The 23,339-nt window shown below is 42.3% G+C and overlaps 1 protein-coding gene across 1 annotated transcript in view; it reads left to right on the top strand.

Annotated features, from left to right (window-relative positions):
• The window catches only part of LOC146028474 (uncharacterized), a 71,242-nt gene that overhangs the window by 38,962 nt on the left and 8,941 nt on the right, over window positions 1-23,339 (top strand). Inside the window, exons 10-16 of the mRNA XM_083158314.1 lie at window positions 2,625-2,685; window positions 3,468-3,615; window positions 5,566-5,645; window positions 9,203-9,266; window positions 13,768-13,808; window positions 14,867-14,929; window positions 17,051-17,098. Coding sequence (XP_083014440.1) covers window positions 2,625-2,685; window positions 3,468-3,615; window positions 5,566-5,645; window positions 9,203-9,266; window positions 13,768-13,808; window positions 14,867-14,929; window positions 17,051-17,098 — 505 coding nt within the window. The remainder of the gene's footprint in view (window positions 1-2,624; window positions 2,686-3,467; window positions 3,616-5,565; window positions 5,646-9,202; window positions 9,267-13,767; window positions 13,809-14,866; window positions 14,930-17,050; window positions 17,099-23,339) is intronic.

Raw genomic sequence — 23,339 nt, forward strand, 5'->3', positions numbered from 1 at the left:
TTTTATAGTGCGAGACTGATCCACATAATCATTTCCTATAATTGGAAATGGTTCTCATGTGGATTGGAGATTTGAACACCGATTGGTTTCTGTTTGGGTGTTTTTGATTGTTCTGCCCGTTCTTTAGTTTTGCCACCATTTCAAAATTTTAATTGAAAGTATAATTAATAAATTTGGCCACATTTTTTTTAAACACAAAGCGCTGTTTTTAATTCTTTATTTTCACTACATCACTTTTTGCACTTATAATAGTGCCAGAGACCCATATGACCATATTTGTGATGAAACTGGTAATTCTTATAATGAATAATCCCCCTAAACATGCCGCCGATATATTTTACTTCATACAATTGCTGATTTATAAGACTGATTCCTACAACATCACAGGTTATATTTGTTATGTTCTATTAGGTAAATTCAATTGCCATGGAATCCTGCCCCACCTTATTGCAGCGGGATCTTGCACCAAAGTGTTTGTGACACCATAGGGTAATGAAGACTTTTGTGCGAATCAGGCAATCATCCGGGTGGGCGAAGACTGGAGACTAAACACCTTGGCAATGGCAATTTTTGCCCCTATTTCTTTGCATTCTTTTAGGTTTACTTTTTTCTCAGCATTTATATTTTAATACTCTGTTTTTGAGCGGTTGCCAGTTTAAAGCAGATTTGGTCTCCAATGTTGTTGCAGACTTACAATAGTGCATGTTTCTTCATATTTCCTCAGCAAATAGAATTAGAATTTCTCATTTCCTCAACATTTTGAAATTTATACATAACTGCCTGCATATGTCTTCCTCAATGCTTGGCAACCTTTTGCTACAGATCCAAATAGATACATAATACACTAAAACCACTAATCCTGGTTTATATTTGATGCACACATATACTATATTTACTTTACTTTCAATTGTGTTGCTGACAAGAATTTATTTTTGCAAAGCTTACAGTAAATTACTATTATTGTGACCTGGGCTAAATTAGTTATTTAAAAAAATACCCTAGAGCACTCATCAATTTATTCATTTAACTCAGTAATTGCGATACTAATCTAAGTGGGAACGTCGTGGGTGGGGCACTTTTAGTTTAGTTAAATACGGAGACAAATTTAATCGTTTTCTAATGTTAATGCATTGGACGCATTAATACAAAAGTAAACATAAACAAGATCAAATTAAGTGTTCTGTTCATTGTAGGTTATTACTAATAGGGTTCCCATATATTTAACCATTTTGGAAAATACATTTTGACTGGTTAATGAAAATCTAAAAGCACAAAAACAAGATAATAGAATTTAACCAGGGAAAACAACATCATTCTGGCATTGTATAGTATTTTATTAATGTTATCTAGTTTTATTTCCTGTAATGTTTATGCCTATTTCTTGGAAACTATTTATATTTAATCTCTTCATTGTTGGATAGGGCATTCGGTTTTATGTCTCATTTTATTTTTCACTTTTTGCTAAGATACAGTAATATGTTTTTCAAGTTGCAGTACATCATACGTCACAATTGCAAGCATTGACATCACTAAAACTATAAATATATTTGATTCCTTGAATCATTTTCTTTGCATAAGATTTATAATTGTAGCTAACAGTATATACTATTGTCTTCCGTTGGCTGTCATTAAAACTATCATTAATAAAATAGCCAATATATCGTATATTGCATATGGGGTGGGAGGGGGGGGGGGGGGGGGGGTGACTGCAGTAGTTCTACACAGAAAAAAACACTGATAAACAAGATACTTTAATAAGCTCTATAACATGACAGAAAGTAAATTTGAGGTGCTTAGCATATATTCGACCAAAGACATGCCCCCATCACCTGTGTGCACTGATTTTTTTTAGTGCTAGTGAATTTCTCCTAATGGTAATTAGTGAATTGGGCTGCATGTACTGTATCTTCAGTTTCAATTAATACAACACACTGTACGCATAGGATCTGTTTTGAACATTTTAGGCTATACATTTTTTTATGTGTTCTTAGTTTAAAAATGAGTTCTGTTAAAGAAGGATAATTTCAATAAAAGGCAGCTGAGAACTTTCTTACCCCTGTGTTGAGCCTGCTATTACACTTTTTGCACTGGTCACATTCCAAATCATTATCAATATTGTGGGCTGGTTTGCTCATTATTGATAGGGACTCCACACTAGGCATCCATTTAGGAGGTGTCACTGTCTTTTTTGTTAATATACTTGTGCTTTCGTAAAACACCATATATGAATGAATGAATGAATGACTTTCACAGTCTGAGTTTCAAAGCATATCAAAGTATGTTGTGTATCAATGTGAAATCTACAACATCTGGTGGTTGAAAATGGCTCTGCATGTAAACAAAGATAAAAAAATGTAAACATTAACTAACCAATGCCATTAAAAGCGCATCACTGTATTTTATGATTGACAACGTGACATGCCAACTTTAAATTTAATGCTCGATACACCTGTTTATTCTTAATTAAGACACTCTTTTGAAGACCATTTATTTTTTATGAATTGTCTTCATTTTCCTCCCCCAAAAACATGCTGCGCGATACAGCTGCCTCAGGGTGATTCCCTCTGGGAACATACCGGCCTACTGTCATAATATATCCAACATCTCACATTTTGTTCCTACAGAGCCGGGAGCACAGTTGTCGTGGATAGCACCAAATCTCCATTCTTAGTGTTTGTGAAATCTGTAAGTATACAACATTTACTTCTTAACAGTTACTTATAGTATATGGCACCAGCATATTCCATTGCACTTTACAATTAGGAACTGAAAATTAATGTAACAAGACTAGGTAAGAGGGCCCTGCTCACAAGTTTTGTAATACATTACAGTCAGTTTACATGCCCATAACACTCCCATGACACTACCATAAAATGGAACGTTTTTTTGTTATTGTACGTGTAATGCCGGGTTACCACCTAGAATTGTCTATTTTGACAATTGCGTGCCATTCAGAATCATTCCACAGTGTGGATCATCTTAAAGGGACATTGGGGCAGATGTATTAAGCTTTAACAAGAGATAAATCCAAGGGTTATAAGGAGAGATAAACGTCCAGCCAATCAGCTCCTTACTGACTTTTTACAAACACAGGCTGTAACATGGCAGTTAGCAGGTGATTGGCTGGACGTTTATCTCTCCTTATCCCCCTTGGATTTATCTCTTGTTAAGACTTAATACATCTGTCCCATTGCTTGCTGCATGTTCTTTGTGTTATACTGGTTGCCAAGTATGATCCAGTGTCACCATTCCATTGAGTGCACATTTGCTTAGGACCCTAGGTCAAAGAACGCAGTGTCCTTATTTTTTCTCTTTGATGCTCAGTGTATAAGCTTGTACTGTATGACTTTATGGCAGTTAGGGTTGTTGATACATGATAATGACCCTTATAACACAATGCTCATGGTCAGAATGTCCAGTTGTAAAGCTAAAACAGAATCTTTGGAAACATTATATGTTTTTCTCAGGGAAAGTGTCTGATTATGGTGCACATTACCCAGCAGAGGCCCTCTACTGCTTCTAGCAACGCCGGTAAATACTGCTCCATGTTAAACCGGCTTCCTACCATACCATTCTTGTTGGAGAAAAGGGCGTCTTCTGCTCACTCTGTGGAAAGTACGTTTTTTCTTCACAATCCATCATTATGTGCACAGACCTTGTTATTTACGTACATGTATATTTTCTAAACACATCATGGTGTATATGGGAACAAATTAGCTGCAACAGAAATGCATTAGATTAGTGAACAATCTCTCCATCTTTCAGTACCACACTTCATTTACTTATTGCTTATTGTACAAGGGGTGCTGTGTATGTATGTATGTATAATGTATGTATGTATGTATGTATACATACATATATATAAATAAATAATTTGTCTTTATTTGCTGATAGACACGTGGTTTGTGCGCTGTAGGTGAAAAGGGGTGTGACTTTGTGGGTTAAGAGTATGTCTTCACGGCTGGGGGTGGCCTCATGTCCTGATCCCCCATTTCTGTTACCTTGGGGTCCGGTGGATGCAGCTCCTACACTGTGACAGGAGCTGAGTGCTGGAATGTTACATTGCAGCACCTGGTTACTATTACTGAGTGGGAGTTGGCACTTTGGTGTCATCCCTCAGCAGGTGACACCCGAGTAAATCCAACACTCTCCCCTGTATCCACGGCTGGCTCTACTATTTGGCAGCTTTTGTCAACTGCCTAGGGCACCAGGATCTGGGGGGCACCACCGAGTCTGACTCAAACAAAATTAAAGATGTCTATGAGGAAGACATCCTAGTTGTACTTACTATATGTGGCAGCTGTGGAACATCTAAGATGCCACCTTCACACTTTCACTTGCCTCAAGTGTATAAACTCATGCACCTAGCCATGCAGTCTTCATTTGCTAACATGACACAAAACGGGTCGTTCGGAAGAGCTCAGTGATAAGATTTCACCTTTGCACAAAGAGGGTTTGTGAGATTTCATCCCTACTGGATATTCCATGGTCAACTGTAAGTGATTTTATCATATAGTGAAAGCATTTAGGAACAACAGCAACCAGCCATGAAATGCCGCCCGTACAGCCGCCCGCCGCCCACTCCCCCTCGCTCACCAAGTTCTCCCGCATGGCTGCGAATGGATGTTTAGCATAAACATAAACATCCATTTGTAGCCTTGGGTGCGGGGACCAAATCGAATGATTTGGAAGGTGCAGATCTCCAGTGTCTTTGTCTTTGTCTGCAGTCTCCCTGTATGGAAAAGAGGGTGGGCAGCTGACATCTGCTGATGTCAGCTGCCCGCCCCCTGCACCCGCATCGCAGCCGCATTAGCCTGGGAATACCCAGAATTTTCATGGGAACACCCAAGAAACGCTGGGCATTACCATGGGCGCTGCCCATCGCCACTGCCCCACGCCCCCGCTAGCACTGCTAGGTGCAAACGGGATGGTGAACTTGCAGTTAGCCATTCCTGCTCGCATCCAGCACCTGCGTGCTGGAAGCGATGTGCATGCGCAGGCGCGAAACATCGCTCTCCCTTGCAAACCAGAATAAAGCCCAAATTACTCCTTTGAGGAAGAAAAATTGGTAGGAGCAAATTGGAACTATTGCCCTCACAGTGATCCTGGACTGAGTAACTTTTTACACCCATATACCTCTTTGGGCTGACCAGGACCAGCCCAGATGTCTTCTATTCCAAGTGCCTACCATCTCTGGAACAGAATTTTCCACTACCAGGCTTCACCCAAACCGCCAAGCATCTCCTTTATGGGTGACTCTGCATGGGCCAGCCTAAACACCCAACTTAGGAGGCAGGAGTGCGGGACCGCATATTCATCTATGGTGGCCGGTAAATAAACATTTCCTCGGTTTCCTTCAGGCACTATTTATACCACAGGGGGCACAATAGGAATGGACAGCTCCTTTATCTAACTCACCAGGAACTGGTGTATATTTTATTTATATATATATATGTACATATTACAGTGCTGAAATATGTAGTGTATCATATCATATTAACCAATTCTCTTACACTCCATTGTCTTCTAATAGTAGTAATTGCTTACTGTATGTTTTTTAATTAGGATCTTTGTTACCACGGCCGTCATATTCAGCCTACCACAGAACTGCTTCTAGCCAGATGCAGACGAGAACTCGGCCCCAGGTAACAAACATTTCCTAGTGTTTCTGTGTAATACCCGTCTTTTCCCTATTCCTCTTTCTCATCTCTAAAGAAAGCTAGTTCTCATATATTACCGCATATACTTATGAGATTACTGTACATGAATGTTCTTGATCTTAAATGTACATACATTGGTAAAAGATTCAACATAAGTAGGAAGAAGCAAATGAAATAGTAGAAAGTGAAGTACTGTATACAGTGGGGTAAATATATATAGAGATTGGGAACTGCACTGTATGTCTATAATGCAGAGACCTGGGATGGAGAGGGGATAGGTTTGCCAGGGATGCAGTTAAAATCCCGGCGGTCGGGATCCCGACATTCAGAATCCCGACGCCGGAATCCCGACCGCCGAAATCCCGACACATTCTCCCTCCGTGGGTGTCCACGACACCCCTGGAGGGAGAATAAATTAGTGTGCCGAGCGTAGCGAGGCACCGGGCCCGCTGCGTGGCGAGCGCAGAGAGCCCGCAAGGGGGGGGCGATCCACGTCCCCCCCTTGTCGGGATTTTGGCTGTCGGGATTCCGGCGTCGGGATTCTGAACGCCGGGATCCCGACCGCCGGGATTCAGTACTGAATCCGTTTGCCAAGGCAGTCAGTAACTGCATATGCCACAATCCATTAGTTTTTCCTTAATATTGGTTGATGTGAAACCTGAGGAAACAACCCATCTGACAGCCATATATAGTCAAACCACACAATTTTGTAATTTGTGTGTTTGGTGAACTTTCCTATTTGCATACAATCCCAGATACTGTAGTTGCTAAGGATAGGAAGGGACTCCCAGCTTCCAGTGTTTCCAGTGTGATGCTGTTTGGTATTTGTTTGAAAGCAGAATCTTTGTGACCACTCTGACATGTCCCAAATACTTTTCCATTCCTCTTCAATTTTCTCTTAGTCTTCTTCCCATTGGACAGTTGTAGGTTTGGTAAATGGCCCGTATTAGGTGGGAAGCAAGGCCTATAGTTTATAAATGTTTGCTCACTAGCAAGATGAGCGGGACTATGGGCCCCAGCCAGACCTACTGTAATTGCAGGGGCACAAATTTACATGGCCTGTGTTCAGCTTAGATGCCGGCCCACTAGAGTGAAAGCCCGCCTTGTGAATTAATGCGACTGCTGTGCCAATGGCAGTGGCTACACATCCATTCGCAGCCGTGCGAATCTGCCCAAAATCCATCGTAACAGGCTCACCATTATAAAACTTTTACACTGGGCACAACACATCCCAGGCACCACCTAGCCGTGGACTTACTCAGTGGGCTGACACTACCAGCGTTAATATTCCAGCATGTGGAAGTTCCAGGGCCTCATAAATTGGGGGCAGAGGGCTGCGCTGGGCGTGGGGGAGGACCGTTTACCTCAGCGCCCTGTTTCTGGGCCTCCAGCGGCTCCAGGGCGCAGTTTTGGCCACGATCCGTCCGCGGAGCTCGGCCGTCGGGTGCCAGCAAAAATCAAGGTCATGGCTTGGTGCTGATGGTAGGCCTTAACTTGCGGGGAATGAGCACATGGACCCCCAGCTGTGCAGGACGTGTACTCCAAACCCAGAGGGTCCCCGCTGGGCATGCGAGTGATGAGGAAGGGTGCAGGTCACTAGGGGGGCCAAAAGCAGAGTTTAATGGGCAGTTTCTGCGGGAGCTGCGTGCACAAGCGTGCCGCTTCTTCAATGCCCAGGCCACGCTCCCTCGATGCTCTCCGCACAGGGCACAGCAGGGGAGAGCCCTGCAAACCTCTGGCGCCCGGAGCAGGAGCTCCGCTGGCACCACCCTAGCTACGCCTCTGGGCATGCGTATAGAAATAGTAGCAGGATTTGATTGCAGGATGGCCTTGCACATTCGTACTGCAAATCATATGCATGTGCAGTGTATCGTTAATCTGCCACTGTGCGAATTTGCAGCTGTGCGACCAAGTCTGAATACGGCCCATGTGGGCGAGCTGTAATATTCGGTGTTATTTCTTTCATTTTAAAATTCTAAATATCATCCCTATTCTTCCTTAATTCACTAAACAGATCTTAAAGCGCTAGGAAAGTTCTCACACAAAATGGGCTGATTGACAGCAAAACAGTCACCATATAATAATGGGTCCAATTTTGATAGTATTCATGTACTTGCAGTATCCAGTTCGTTACTTGTTTCCTAGCACGGCGCCCACTTTCCCTACGTACAGCACCGTAGGGAAATCGCATCGCAACGGCCGTTATAGCGGCATGCAATACGATGCGATTTTTTTAAAGTTAATTTATTTATTGCTCATGTCCCCAGGTCCATCTCATCGCATGGCATCGCACCTCCTGCAAAATCGCATGCGATCGCATACGATTTTTTGATCGCATGCAATTTTCTGGGGTGCCATGGCATGCCAGACACTTGTATGGCATGCAATTATGTTTGAATGACCCCCCCCACTATCCACGCCACCCCGAAGCGTGGCGAGCGGCGGCGGAACGCGTCCGACCTTTTCATTCCGCCACTATCCACGTCGGCGTGGCGAGCACAGCGAGCCACCGAGCCCGAAGCGTGGCGAGCGCAGTGCATGCGATTTTTCGGGAGGTGCGATGCCATGCGATGAGATGGCCTGGGGACATGAGCAGTGAATAAATTAACTTAAAAAAAAACGCATCGCATGCCACTAAAATGTCCCATGCGATGCGATTTTCCTAAGCAGAATAGCCCTCTACGCTAATAGAGTAGAGGGCGCCGTGCTAGGAAACAAGTACCTCCAGTTTTGCTGGAAACTTGAAATATCCCTCTCCCTTGACTCTTTACATTTGTAGAGAGTGGAACGCTGATTTTGTTCTGTGCTGAGTGGGTCCCTTAATTAAGAAGAGCAATCTCTTCAGCTCCGCAAGCACAGCAGAACTAGATCCAGATATGCACCACACACCTTAAGCAGAGGGGAGAGGGACAAACCATTTCTCTAAACAGATCAATAATTTCCTTCCTTTAAGCTACTTTGAAGTTGTGCGTGCGCACTGTTACCACAGAAATCACTTGGTCTTGTTAATTCACTAAACAAACCAGTCCAGCATGCTTAGAGCAAGTACTCTGAACAGCAATATTAGTATTTCTCATAAAAAGGGATGTTCAAAGCCGCAATCATTCAGTTCAAGTAGAATTCAAGTGCAGTATAATGACAATAGCTTCCAGTAACACAAATTAATTAATCTCCAATCCAACATATTACAATGATATTATATGTAGAACGTCAATTTTCTCCTGGAGACCTTTGAAACTTGAAAGTGTTCGCAAATGAAAAAGGAACAAGTCTACAATAGTAATTGTTAGGACAGAGCACTGAAATGATACCGTTATTGCATCACCCCCATTGCAGCAATTGAGTCTGCCTGTTAGGAAGAGACAGGAGTCACACTAACATGCTTAGTGATTGATTACAGAACCACAACAAGTATAAGTGACAGCGCATCTTTCTCTAGCCTGTGTGTTGATGTCATGATGCTAGTTAACAGCCGTGAGCAGTCTATTTTTTGTATGTGTGTGACAAATGACCTTCATTTATTCTGGCTTAATGTATTGCAGACTGCAGGATCTTCAACCTTCTCATTAAGGGACAGGAGCAATTGCTGTGATTTAGATTCTACAGGTAATAAATCCATAGAGAGAAACAAGTTATATACTGTAGATGTCACAATTTTGCACTGGTGATGGGTCATTTTGTGTGATGCTTAAACTGGCTGCGGCTGTGAGATGTGACATCAGTCTCATGGAATTTGGAGTGAGTCATGAGGAAGCGACGTAGTGCGTAAGGGATGTGGAGGGAAAGACCTCTAATTAAGGCTATGTTTCAGTCAGCTTCAGCCTATGGCCATAGTGAGTGAAGTCAATTAAATTGAAAGTAGTCTCCATTAATATCAAGGTTGGGCTGCAGCAGAGTCCTTATTGAATAGCAAGGAAAAAATGAATAATGGGATTACTATGGGCAATTTCTATAATTATACTTATCCTGGCACTAAGGTCAACTAGTGACTCTATCTTTCATAATGGATCATGTACAAAATTTGAAAAGGGCAGCAGGCAGTGCACATGGGCCCCAGGGGACAGGGAGGTCTACACCGCATACCCTTCACCCATGCTTAATTACTTACAGAAGTCCCATGTGGGCACTCCAGCCGTGGCAAAAATCAAATGCGGGTTCCATGTCTCCAGAAACCTGCACAAAGGCAGTAGACTCTGGAACAGTGCCAATGTCTCCTGCACCATAGAGAGAAGGGGGCCCGCAAGGAGTCTGCACTAGGGCCCCCTCATCTGTTAAACTGCCCCTGGTTTACCAATATCCTCTACTGGGTTGTGGCATGCTTTTAGGCCATCTTTTATTTATCTTCTATAGTATAGCATACCTGGAGTCAGTCCTGTTGTCTATGTACCTGTTTCACTATATAGTGCCAAAAACACTTGGTGGTACTGGCACTACAGACAGCCACAGAATGACATATATAACCAGTTATCCAAATGGAGACAGTACATTTAATGCATGCTTGTAATGGAGTGCCACCTTTAGCAGACAGTACTGCACCTGTTCATATTTGAGCTCCTCCTGTCAGTCTGCGGCTCTGTATTACTGAGGTAACCATTGACCATCAGTGAGTTCCTGTCTGTGGAACCCCAAACAGAGGGGGGATTGTAGTACCGGCCTCCCTTTAATCCAGCTATGGGTCTCAGTAGCGCACAGAATATACCCATCCAATAGAGACAGCAGGAGCAGCCAAAGGAGGATGCGGTAAGGGGAAATGGGCGTGGCAACAAACACAGTAATCCCAGGTTCACACTCTATTGGCATGATTTTCCATTTCGAAATAATAAATCATGCTGATCATTTTATGTGTACCAATGATTGTGCATTGTGCATTCCTCACAGGTCACATGCAACATTGCCATTCTGCCTTACTAACAAACATGAATCATGCCCTTTATCTCTGCCCACTTTATCACTATCCAAGGCTTAGTACATCTGTCCATAAAAGAGAAAGTGAAAGCAACAAGAGCCTTAGTGCCCTTGCATACTGTAGCACAGCCAGCAGGAGGAGCTGTTAAACAGGAAGTGATGGTAGGATGAGCTACTAGTGCAATCATCATCCAGCACTGATCCTAGAGAGTGGGTGTTATTGCCCACATTGTAGCTACAAGGTCATCACCAACTGCAAGAAGTCATACCTGACTAAAGGGGTAGTGGACAGCAGAGCTGTGGCAGTCAGTTTGAATATGTGTGTACTACCATGGACGTGAGGTGATTTAAATGGCGGAACAGTTCCTTGCAAGTACCAGAACCAGATTTGCACACAATGCAGTATATGAGCCATGGGCTACATGCCGGCATTATACACATGTCCAGCAGTATACACTGCTGGAGATTCACTGAGTTTTGATAAGAGATGTGCAGAAAAGAAAGCCAGGTGAGGCACTGCCTCACCTGCCATACACGTTTTACTCCAGAGTTTTGATTATAAAAATTATTATAATTTTTTTTTTTAATATAAATTCTTTGAATTTTTTGACTTACTTTATAAATTCTAAACTCTGTCATATGCGTTGATCTCACAGGTAAGGCTATTCCTCACCTGACTCACCCCACCGGTGTACAAGTGGTGGTGGTTAGGCAGTGAGTGTACACACTGCCTTGAGTCCATAAAAACCAAGTACTTCACCACTGGAGAGATCTATTGAGTGAATGTACAGCTATACAGACAAACTTCAGGTCACGAGCCATTGACTGTATGTAGAAAGAGCTCTAGTACTGTGACAGAATGGCACCGCTCATGCACAGGAGTAGGTTTGGTGGCCATCTTTGCTAGTGATTTGATGCCTCCCTGTAGGGATCTAAGTATAGAGTATGTGCAATAGCACTTTCCAACTCTAACAAGTGCCAATAATCATTCCTGGTGACAATGGCACCCACTTCAGATTTTCACTTGCCTATCATTCACCCAGCCATTCCTCTGTACTTTCCAATCATGGCAATATTATTTAAAGAAGAAACCCTCAGATAAGTTAGTACCGCCTTTTATTGCTGCAGCTTGGCAGTGGATTCTGGTATTTAGATATATTTTACAAATAATGTTAATAATTAATTTCTTGTATTTTAGAATTTTAAACTAACTGGAAGTTTTAATCAAGTACATTGTTCTCAGAAGTCTAACTTATCTCAGTGCTGCCTACTGGTAAATGTGGAAGTGACAGAGGGCAAGACCCTTTCCTTTCTATACAATTCATTATGTGATGTGCTGACATGGCGTTTGCCTAGAGAGAAAAACATTCCTATACTTCTGTTCATGTTAATAGACATGATGGACATTTTTGCATCACATATTATTCCAAAGTTTAGAAGTAAATAATCTTTGGTAAACAACTTTTTTGAAGGAGAAACAAACGCTGATCTTTAGTAACAGTTTCTATTTTTCCCTAAATCTTCAGTTATGATATGGCCATACATTGTCCTGCAAAATCAGATCAATCCAATTAGCTGGGAGCTAGCAATGGCAACAATCGCACTTTACAGCACCCCAAACTCGCACTAAAATGCTTGCAGCCCCATAGGGCTGGGTGCATACTATATAATATTAAGGAAAATGTTGCGATCTGCAACAGATCACAATGACCATTGTACAGTGTGTACCCTCCTATCCGCTCAATTCATCAACGCATCATGTATTGTTAAGGTGCCCAAACACTTGTCCGATTTGGGGTGATTTTAGAAATCGGCCCAAATTAGATGTGTGTGATGTCCCCCTCAGGTCGGATGTGTGGTCCCGGGTGCATTGGACCTGAGCCGGAGTTCGGGCCTGCTGCCTGTCTGACCGCCAGATCGGCCCGTCTCCCGGCGGTGGGGAGCAGGGTCGCATGCGATACATCGCATGTGAAAGGACAAGATGCATGTATCGCATGCAGTCCTGGTGCCCGGAAAGATATCCCGGGCGGCTCAAGGTGGTTGGATGACCTCTATGACCTGCTGCGATACATCACAGCCGTGTATGGGCACCTTTTATATTACATCACTGTAAGAAGGTGATTAGTAATTACCAAGCTTTATTTAAAGTTTTCACTACATTTTTTCAGAAAGATTAAAGGACCCCCTCCTAACCCCCCCCCCCCCTCCAAAAAAAGGAAATAAATGTGATATCCAGAAATTCATTTGTTTCACAGATTTTTATAGATGTTTAATCGGGAACTACACCAATATCAAACTTGTTTACTGAAACCGATCAGTTATAGACAGCCATTTAGTTAGTCCTGTTTCACATTAAAGCAAGAAGTACACCCACACCTGTTTTAATGGATTCACACCAAACTTTTACTACAGTTTGTTTTTAAATATTCATGTGGATTCGGTATGGAATCCCGGCGGTCGGAATCCCGACAAAGGGGGGACCCGCCGGGAAATTAACCGCATCCCATTCATGCTTTGGATGGCGCTGTCCTCCCACATTGATCTAGAATGCAGGCTCCTCTCCACTCCTGCAGACTCATTCCTCTGAAGATTTGTAGTTTTTGAAGAGCAGTGGCATTTTTGCTTCATACATTATAAGAACTTATGATAATTGAATGCGTGCAAATCAATTTTGTCTTCATCATGGATTTGTGGACTCAAAAACTTGCTGGGTAAAATATAATTTCATGTTACCACCCATACTCCCAGGTCAAGTGGGCAGATGCCCTTCTACTGTTGGGAGTTTTTTGCTAACTCTCCTTAACCAGTAACCATATAACTCTATGGGCTAAGTAAACAAAATACATATTTATTGTATGTATTTATCTTGAAAGTTGTTTCATCATTCTTCATGAACATCATGATGTTGGAACGTAGCAAAACACTTGTGGTCCCCATTGCATCAAACTGAAGGGCCCCCCACCCTTATGGTACTAAAGAGAAATCATACTGTGCAGTGGTTGTTCATTTAACACCCCATAATAATACCCTCCCTAGTTAATCACATGCCGAAATAATTCGCACCTGTGTTATCTGGCGGCTAATTTGATTGACCCCATATATTGATACATTGTTATAGGTAAAATGAATTGTCATTTTAAGTGTTGTGATATTAGCCGATACTGTGATAGTAACCTAAAAGTATTGTTCTGTTCCTGCACAGATAAAAGATTGAAAGACAAAGGAGTATACAGCCAACAACATGTGAGATATATTTTCCTTTAAATTCATTTCTTTTCAATTAAGGAATACAGTTAAGGTGCCCATACATGGTACAATTATTGTATACAATATTGTATACAATATCGCATCGCATTGCATTGCATAGGTTTTGCAATGCAATAAGATGAGATGAGATCTAGTACAAAAAGTATGTGCAGTACATATTTTTGAGCTGTGCGATAAGATATGTGATGGGATTGTGCATCTCATTGCACAGAACAATTGTACCATGTATGGGCATCTTTTTTTTTGGGGGGGGGGGGGGGGGCGGTCACCTTGCAGATGACAAGCCTAGGATTAAACTCAAGGTCTAATTTATTCCATGCTTGTTAGCTATTACCCGTCCCAATGTACTGTGGTGGGTAAAAGCTCTCAGGGTTGCTGCCAGGTGACTGTGCCAATGTAACTTACTGATGGAATCATTACTTTATGTACAGTGTGTTACAGCACCGGCCGGGCAGCCTAAAGCCAAAGTCTCCGTCACACACCACAGGCATTAGATCCTACATGCCAGCTGTATAACCTTTGTGCATGCACATAGGCAGTATGAATGGCTAGTGTGGATCATTAGGTCTCCAAGAATTAGGTCGACAGGCATTGGATCAACACCATGCGGAAAGGTCGACATGGGTCTAGGTCAACATGACATTAGGTCGACACAAGCATTAGGGCGACATGAACAAGGTCAACAGTCAAAAGGTTGACATGTTTTTTTTTACCTGAATGTTGACACAGTCTACATGGACACTGAAACGTAGCAGTGCGTCCCCTCGCATGTCGACCTATCCACATGTCGACCTAATGGTGTCAACCCAATGCATGACGACCTAATGACCGTATCCCCCTGAGCACCCATACATGTGTGTTGAGCAGCATTACAAGGGGAGCTACGGTACATGATTATTAGCCATGGGTGCCTGGAACCTTGTCCTGTTTATACTGTATTATCTACTTACACAATAACATAATAAAAGGTTTCAAATAAATACATTTGTCTATTATGTGGTAGAACTAAGTTGTTTATGTTTATTGTTTTGTAGGTAGCCACGTCACTGCCAGCTCGTTTCGTCACTGTTGGGACACTAGGGCACGGAGGCATCTTTGTGAGTATAAGCACCAACATATTTTGTACACAGCGCTTTTACTTTTTATTAGCTTAACTGTAATGAACTGCTTACTGATACGTTTCCACTGCATGTTACCTTTTATTACCTCTTAGAGGTTGAGCGCCCACATGTAGTCGCTGCTCTAAGGGCTCTTCTCACATGTCCATACAATAATCCTGAGAACATAATTAATTGTCCAGACATATATGCAGGGCTATTTTTCAGCAGGCTCCAGCAGGAACTGAGGCCCTTATTCTAGTTCACTCTTTCTGACACAATATTTCTTAGATGGACAAAACCATGTGCACTGCAGGTGAGGCAGGTGTAAAACCCCACCCAAATCTAATTATCTCTGCACAAGTAACACCTGCCTCACCTGCAGTGCACATGGTTTTGTCCATCTAAGAAATATTTTGTCAGAAAGAGTGAACTAGAATAAGGGTCTCAGTTCCTGCTGGAGCCTGCTGAAAAATAGCCCTGCATACTGTATATCTGTTTGTTATGATTGCTGACAGTTACAAGGAGCTCAGGCTTTCATTTTAATTAGAGAGTTCTGCTATTGTTGTGGATATATTCTTGGCCATCTTAACGTATAGGCACTCTTTGCAGCAGCCTAGGGCCTCACAATTCTAGGGGCCTCCAGACAGGGATGGATGGTGCTCATTAATGAGAGCAGCGAGGCAGCCACTCCCTCCCAGCGCTATTCACAATGTTTTGAATAGAATTGACTCAAAAGACACACATTTAAACTCAAACTTTACATAGGTACACATAGGGGGTTATTCTGGTTGATTCGCAAGGCTGTGAATTCACAGCCTTGCGAGTCCACCAAACCCCACCTTGGGAATGGTGGCCTGGCTGCCACCCATTTGTAAGGGCGATTCCCTCACGGAGTTCTCATGGGCGCTGGGCGTCCCCATATGTAAATGGCCCCACCTGCTACCCACCCCCACCCCTGCCAGAGCCGGCCCTAGGCATAGGCAAACTAGGCAAATGCCTAGGGCATTTGGAATGCCTAGGGGCACCAGCAGCTTCTGCTGATTAAAATGATATGCCTATATTTTGTGTGTGAGTGAGGCTGTACCTGCATATGAAATAATGTATTCATGGAAATCACTGTCAGGGGTGCCGAGAGAGAGGGTTAGGGGGTACAAATTACCCAGGCCAAAGTCTGATGGAAGGGCCCAGTGGGGGCCCCGGGCCCCCTCCCCTTAAGTGACAGCAGCAGCTGCAGCTCTTCTCCTCTGCCCAGCACACACTGCTTTGTGCTGGGTTGCAGTGTGGCCATGGAGGTGCTAAAATACAATATTTTCTCATGATTTTTTTCTAAGGGTATAATGTGAGGAGTAATGTATTTAAGGTAAAGTGGTACTACTGTGTGATGTAACGTGAATAAAGGACACCATCACATGATATAATGTCGCCGCCGGTCCCCCTCACCGCTCGACACCCCCCCCCCAACTGGGCAGCGTCTCCCTGAAGCAAAGACGGGCAGGGAGACGCTGCCCAGCCGCTATGATACTGGGAGGCGCGTGCGCGGGAGGCGCACACACGTCCCAGTCCCTATCGCTCGTCAGTGAAAGGGTTCTGGTGGGCACCGGCCAAGGATGAGCCCTGCTACATCTGTATATACAGATAGACATTGGAATATACAGATTGTATAGATATAAACAATGACCAGAAACGCATATAGAATAGGTACATATACACACACATAACTATACCAGATATACATACATACATACAGATGCTATCCATATCCATATACACCATGCATACACCCCATTACTAACCCCACACTAAAAAGGAATGACAGTTTGGTCTTCAGAAAAGGAATGCCAATTGACTATAATGGAAGCAGATTGAATTCTGGAACCTACTGTATGTTCTATATCTTCAACACACATCTTCCTAAAACATGTTACATGCAGAATGATGCGGAATGATGGCTCCTTACTATGGAATCACTGCCATTGTATTCACCATTCCTAAGCATTAAAACAGCTCCATTATGGCATATAAAGATCCCTCTTTTACTATGATCCCCTTTACTATAATATTTAACTATTTATTCATATTCAGCTATTAAGCATACACTTATTTGTGTCCATTTCACAGGGAATGGCAGAGACAAACGTCAAGTCCTCTAATCTACGATTCAGCCTGGTAAGTTATAAGTATTCATCCGCCTGGTAAGGTATAAGTATTCAGATCCGTATATACAGATGTAGCGCCTCTCTTATTTGCCCGGCGCCCGCCAGATCTCTTTCACTGGCGAGCGCCGGCGATAGGGACTGGGATGCACTTGCGTCTCATGCGCACGCGCGTCCCAATATCACGGCGACTGGGTAGCGCTTCAGGGAGATGCTGCCCAGTTGGGGGAGGGGGGGTTGGGGCGGCTAGGGGGACCGCTGGTGACAGCGGGGGAGGCGGTGGGGGACCCCCAGCAGGCTCCGTTGCCACGGGGCGTGCGAGCGTCTCGTGCGCCCGCGCCCCTGGCGGTAGCCGGCAGCTGGCGGGGGCTGGCGATGGAATCGCCAGCCACTGCAAAGAAAGTGGCTTGCAAGTCCATCAGACTCCTCCTGCGCCTGCAGTGCCGACCGCCCCCTCCCATCTCGCAAGCGTGACCCCCCACACTCCTGCAAATGGATGATTTACATAATCACCGTCCACAGGCAGAAATCATTCGATGGTCAGCGACCATACATCAGGACAACCTGCATACGATCTGTATTTGTATATTGAGATAGATAGAGAGCGCCAAAGGATTCCACCACCCTATGTGTAATAAACAAATAGTTCAAGTATAACAGAACATATACAAGTTTCTGAAGTTTAACAGTTTTTTTATTAAAAAGTTATAAAATTGTATGATATCTTAATTCATTTCTTTGAAGATGATGACAACCCAACGCGTTTCGTCTTTAGAAAGACTTCATCAGGGTTTTTTTTTAGGGCAAACACTGCGGGTGGTGAAAACATACCAAATGTAAGTCAGACTGTACATCAAAGTTCAAATATAACAAAAGTACAACGATTGTTAACATCAAATGTCCAGAAAGGTGTATTCACAAAAAACTAGTACATACCGATGAAAGAATCAATGAAGATAAATATGGAAATGGAGATTTCTAACCATATGGTGAATATCAATTTTTTTGAAGAAATTGCAATCTAGAAAATCATGATAAGAATTAAAAAATGTGTGGTAAACTGTTTCTCAGCGATCAGGGGGGAGAGTATGTTTAAAAGAACAAAAAATAATTTTAAAGAGCAGAATTAATTTTAAAAAAGAGACATAAGAAGACATGTACCTTTAGTGGGTGATAAATATGAACTTGGAGGCTACTGTTCCATACAGAATAAATCAATTATCAATTCCATGTTCAGCCCTTTTAGGTGTAGGGAGTCTGTGTGGAGGAGGATGAGTTCATTATTTTTACCGGAACTTTTTGCTTTTATTATTTTATGATTTTATGTAAAATTGCTAGGAACTCCCAATACGTGTAAAATGGGATGAGAATTACCTTCCAAGAGATGTGGGTCGGCAATTGCCGTATAACAGGATGTTGTCCAATAAAGAGAACAAGCAATACTTCAGGGCGATCTGTATTTACGCCCTTGGGGGTCAAACGGACACCTCAATATCTAAATGGTAATAGGAAGTAAATGCATTTATTTATTTATTTCTATATAACTCATGCTACTGTGTGACTAATGATAGGTAACTAACGATATAGAAAAATGAAAATGTTACCTTCCAGATAATAAAACAATAGTAAGGCAAGATGATAAGTGTAGAACAGTATCCACACCGAAAACAGCCTCTGTAAATGTGCCCTAAGAGATGGGATTGGCACCTCAAAGTCAGGGTCTATAAAGAAAATCCCAAAACAATGACTATGTGGTCCAATAACATATAGGGGGAAATTTACTAAAGGAAATTTGTAAAAAATAGGTGTATTTGTATCCAGAAATACACTTATTTTTGACATTTACTATCCCGAAAATACGGCAATTCGTATTCGTATTGATAGCACATCAATACGACTACGAATTGCCATATTTTCAGGATAGTAAATGTCAAAAATAAGTGTATTTCTGGATACAAATACACCTATTTTTTTTTACAAATTTCCTTTAGTAAATTTCCCCCATAGTGTGTATATTCAGCATCTATTGCACAGTAATAATAAAATTAGATTGCACTAAATGGTATTCTCCACATATTGTTACAGTACAGTGCATAAATACAGATAAAACGTCATTTTTATGTAATTTATAAATTGCTACTATAGTTTAGACAGCCAGACTCCACGTGTAAACTTCCTAGCAAGCTCTGCAGTGGAATTATAGACATACAGACAAAACTTCAAAGAAACCTCCAACTGAAATAGCTACAAATTCAGTAAACATAATGTATGACATAGATAAGATTATTCAGAATCCAGTATATCACAATGTATCCTACCTGCAACCAAGTAGCAATTTGGAGATCAGCAGCATCCAATATGCTCCCAGGCTTTGTGAGCCCATTTAAATACTGAAGCTATGGTGACGTCACATCCGATTGTTCACCATAGCCAGGGCCGGTGCTAAGGTGTCTGGCGCCCTCCTGCAAACCATAAATTTTGCACCCTTTCACATTGCCATTGCAACAATCTGCAGCCCGATTGTGGGAGCGTATGCAACATGCGATCCTATGGAGGATCTCGGGTGCATGTACATGTATGCATACACCATACTATGCTGTGTCTGCAAAATGTTGCAGGCACTAAAGTTGCCCATACACGCTGCGAGAATCGCATACGTTATGTGCTAGATCGCATCGCATGGCATGCATGCAATGTGTGTGCGATGCAATCCGAAAGCAGTACAAAAAGTATGTGCAGCACATACTTTTTGCAATGTGCGATGCGGGAGCACACCGCATTACACGCTGCTATTGCAGGAGGCAGTGACAGTGAGGGTTGAGGCAGCTTTAGCAGAGCAGGGAGGGAGACAGCGCCTTTTCAGCATGGCGCCTCCCTGCTTTGCAGGAGCTGCTGAGTGGGTAGCGCCGGCCCTGACCATAGCTTCAGTATTTAAATGGGCTCACAAAGCCTGGGAGCATATTGGATGCTGCTGATCTCCAAATTGCTACTTGGTTGCAGGTAGGATACATTGTGATATACTGGATTCTGAATAATCTTATCTATGTCATACATTATGTTTACTGAATTTGTAGCTATTTCAGTTGGAGGTTTCTTTGAAGTTTTGTCTGTATGTCTATAATTCCACTGCAGAGCTTGCTAGGAAGTTTACACGTGGAGTCTGGCTGTCTAAACTATAGTAGCAATTTATAAATTACATAAAAATGACGTTTTATCTGTATTTATGTACTGTACTGTAACAATATGTGGAGAATACCATTTAGTGCAATCTAATTGTATTATTACTGTGCAATAGATGCTGAATATACACACTATGGGCAGTATTCAATGAGAAAAGTTCTCCGTGTTTTGTGGAGAATTTGTGCTTTTTTCGCCTTGGACGGGGCATTTTGCTCTCCAAAAGCGAGCAACCCTATTCAATGTGAAATGTTCTCCGTCTTTCTAAGTGATTTTCGCCGTCTCTCGCCATCTTTTGATGGAGAGCTGGAATGTGAACTTTTAATCTAAAAGGGTTTTGTATTTAATTTTGGTGTCAAAAAATCAGGAATTTTTTTCTGTGAAGGGGCATGTGATTTTTATTCATGTGCTTATAGCACATGAATATATATTTAATTTAAAAAAAAATATTTTTTTTAATTTTCCCCCTACCCTCACATATGTTCTGTGGCATCCAGGGAGACTTTAATCTCCCTGGATGCCACGTCCCACGGCTCCCTGTCAGCTCCCTGCCGCGGACGCTTGTCCGCTGCAGGGGTTAAGACTCGCCGCGAGTGGCGGCGAGTCTTAAAAACGTTAAAAGGTGGGAGCAGGAGTGGCAGCGAGCCCTCCGGAACACGGAGAGTGCATGGAGAGCAAAATAAAACGCTCTCCATGCACGGAGAACTCCGTCATTGAATACTGCCCTATATGTTATTGGACCACATAGTCATTGTTTTGGGATTTTCTTTATAGACCCTGACTTTGAGGTGCCAATCCCATCTCTTAGGGCACATTTACAGAGGCTGTTTTCGGTGTGGATACTGTTCTACACTTATCATCTTGCCTTACTATTGTTTTATCATCTGGAAGGTAACATTTTCATTTTTCTATATCGTTAGTTACCTATCATTAGTCACACAGTAGCATGAGTTATATAGAAATAAATAAATAAATGCATTTACTTCCTATTACCATTTAGATATTGAGGTGTCCGTTTGACCCCCAAGGGCGTAAATACAGATCGCCCTGAAGTATTGCTTGTTCTCTTTATTGGACAACATCCTGTTATACGGCAATTGCCGACCCACATCTCTTGGAAGGTAATTCTCATCCCATTTTACACGTATTGGGAGTTCCTAGCAATTTTACATAAAATTATAAAATAATAAAAGCAAAAAGTTCCGGTAAAAATAATGAACTCATCCTCCTCCACACAGACTCCCTACACCTAAAAGGGCTGAACATGGAATTGATAATTGATTTATTCTGTATGGAACAGTAGCCTCCAAGTTCATATTTATCACCCACTAAAGGTACATGTCTTCTTATGTCTCTTTTTTAAAATTAATTCTGCTCTTCAAAATTATTTTTTGTTCTTTTAAACATACTCTCCCCCCTGATCGCTGAGAAACAGTTTACCACACATTTTTTAATTCTAATCATGATTTTCTAGATTGCGATTTCTTCCAAAAAATTGATATTCACCATATGGTTAGAAATCACCATTTCCATATTTATCTTCATTGATTCTTTCATTGGTATGTACTAGTTGTTTGTGAATACACCTTTCTGGACATTTGATGTTAACAATCGTTGTACTTTTGTTATATTTGAACTTTGATGTACAGTCTGACTTACATTTGGTATGTTTTCACCACCCGCAGTGTTTACCCTAAAAAAAACCATGATGAAGTCTTTCTAAAGACGAAACGCGTTGGGTTGTCATCATCTTCAAAGAAATGAATTAAGATATCATACAATTTTATAACTTTTTAATAAAAAACTGTTAAACTTCGGAAACTTGTATATGTTCTGTTATACTTAAACTATTTGTTTATTACACATAGGGTGGTGGAATCCTTTGGCGCTCTCTATCTATCTCTATATCCATACCCACTTGTCTCCCGCTAACAGGGGGGTCTTTTAGAGTAGCAGCTATCTCTGTGGCACGACTAGAGTCATTCCTTGTTGTGCAAATATGTATTTGTATATATATATATGAAAAAAAGAAAGCGCCACACATCTGAAAGAATATATCAATAATTATTTGAAATGTATTAGCTAAAATGAAATTAGTTAAAAATAAGCATAAAACCAACATGCACAATATATATATATATATATATATGATTTCAATAATAATGCAACAGGGCAACTCCTCTGAAAGAATACAGGGAGATAGTGATCAATTGGTAAAAGCAGCTCCAGAGTGGTATACACTATAACCTGCAGGATTAAATTGGTAAGAAAAGACCTCTTTGAGTGAGTCCACAGAAGGTGTTCTCTGCATAAAACAGGGTAGATTACATGCAGTAATTGATATTGGTGCGGTTCCTTTTATTCCCTTAATGAACGGACATAGATAGTGAAGTCCACTATTATCTAGTGGTGGAATTATCCACAGTCATTGGGAAATTGTTCCAACCCTTCTATTGAATTATAGCAGTACCTCTTAATATATAGGTCTCCAAATCCCTGCAGTAGCCTAGGAGGATGTCCCGAGTGCAGGCTCATGTTACAACCAGCTCGGCGTTCAGCTGTGATCAGCAAGCCGGTGATGTTTGTGCTGCGGGGAGCAAGCCTCACTGACCTGTGTTGATTGAACAGGTACTCCGTATGCGGATTCCTTCTAAAGAAACAGCCACTTTTATTCAGCGGAGAAACGCGTCAAGAACTAAATTGGGGCTTATACAACTTTGCTCTCACCTGCCGGGACTACCTGCCACCCTTAAAGACCGTGTCTAAACAACCGTCACCTCTTGCACTCAGCCGTCCATCGCTGACAAACTTACCACCTGCTTATTTTTGGAAGCCGCGTACATTGTACCTGTTCAATCAACACAGGTCAGTGAGGCTTGCTCCCCGCAGCAGAAACATCCCCGGCTTGCTGATCACAGCTGACCACCGAGTGGGTTGTAGCGTGAGCCTGCACTCAGGACATCCTCCGGGTTAAAAGTACCCACCCCCAACCCTCAATGCCACTGTTGATGCATACCTCCCAACTTTCCCAATTTTGGTGGTTCCCGCCCTGGGCCGGCAATGTTCTGCAGTGGGGT

The sequence above is a fragment of the Crinia signifera genome, chromosome 1 (genome assembly GCF_055691185.1).
Source record: "Crinia signifera chromosome 1, ASM5569118v1, whole genome shotgun sequence".
NCBI classification, from domain to species: domain Eukaryota; kingdom Metazoa; phylum Chordata; class Amphibia; order Anura; family Myobatrachidae; genus Crinia; species Crinia signifera.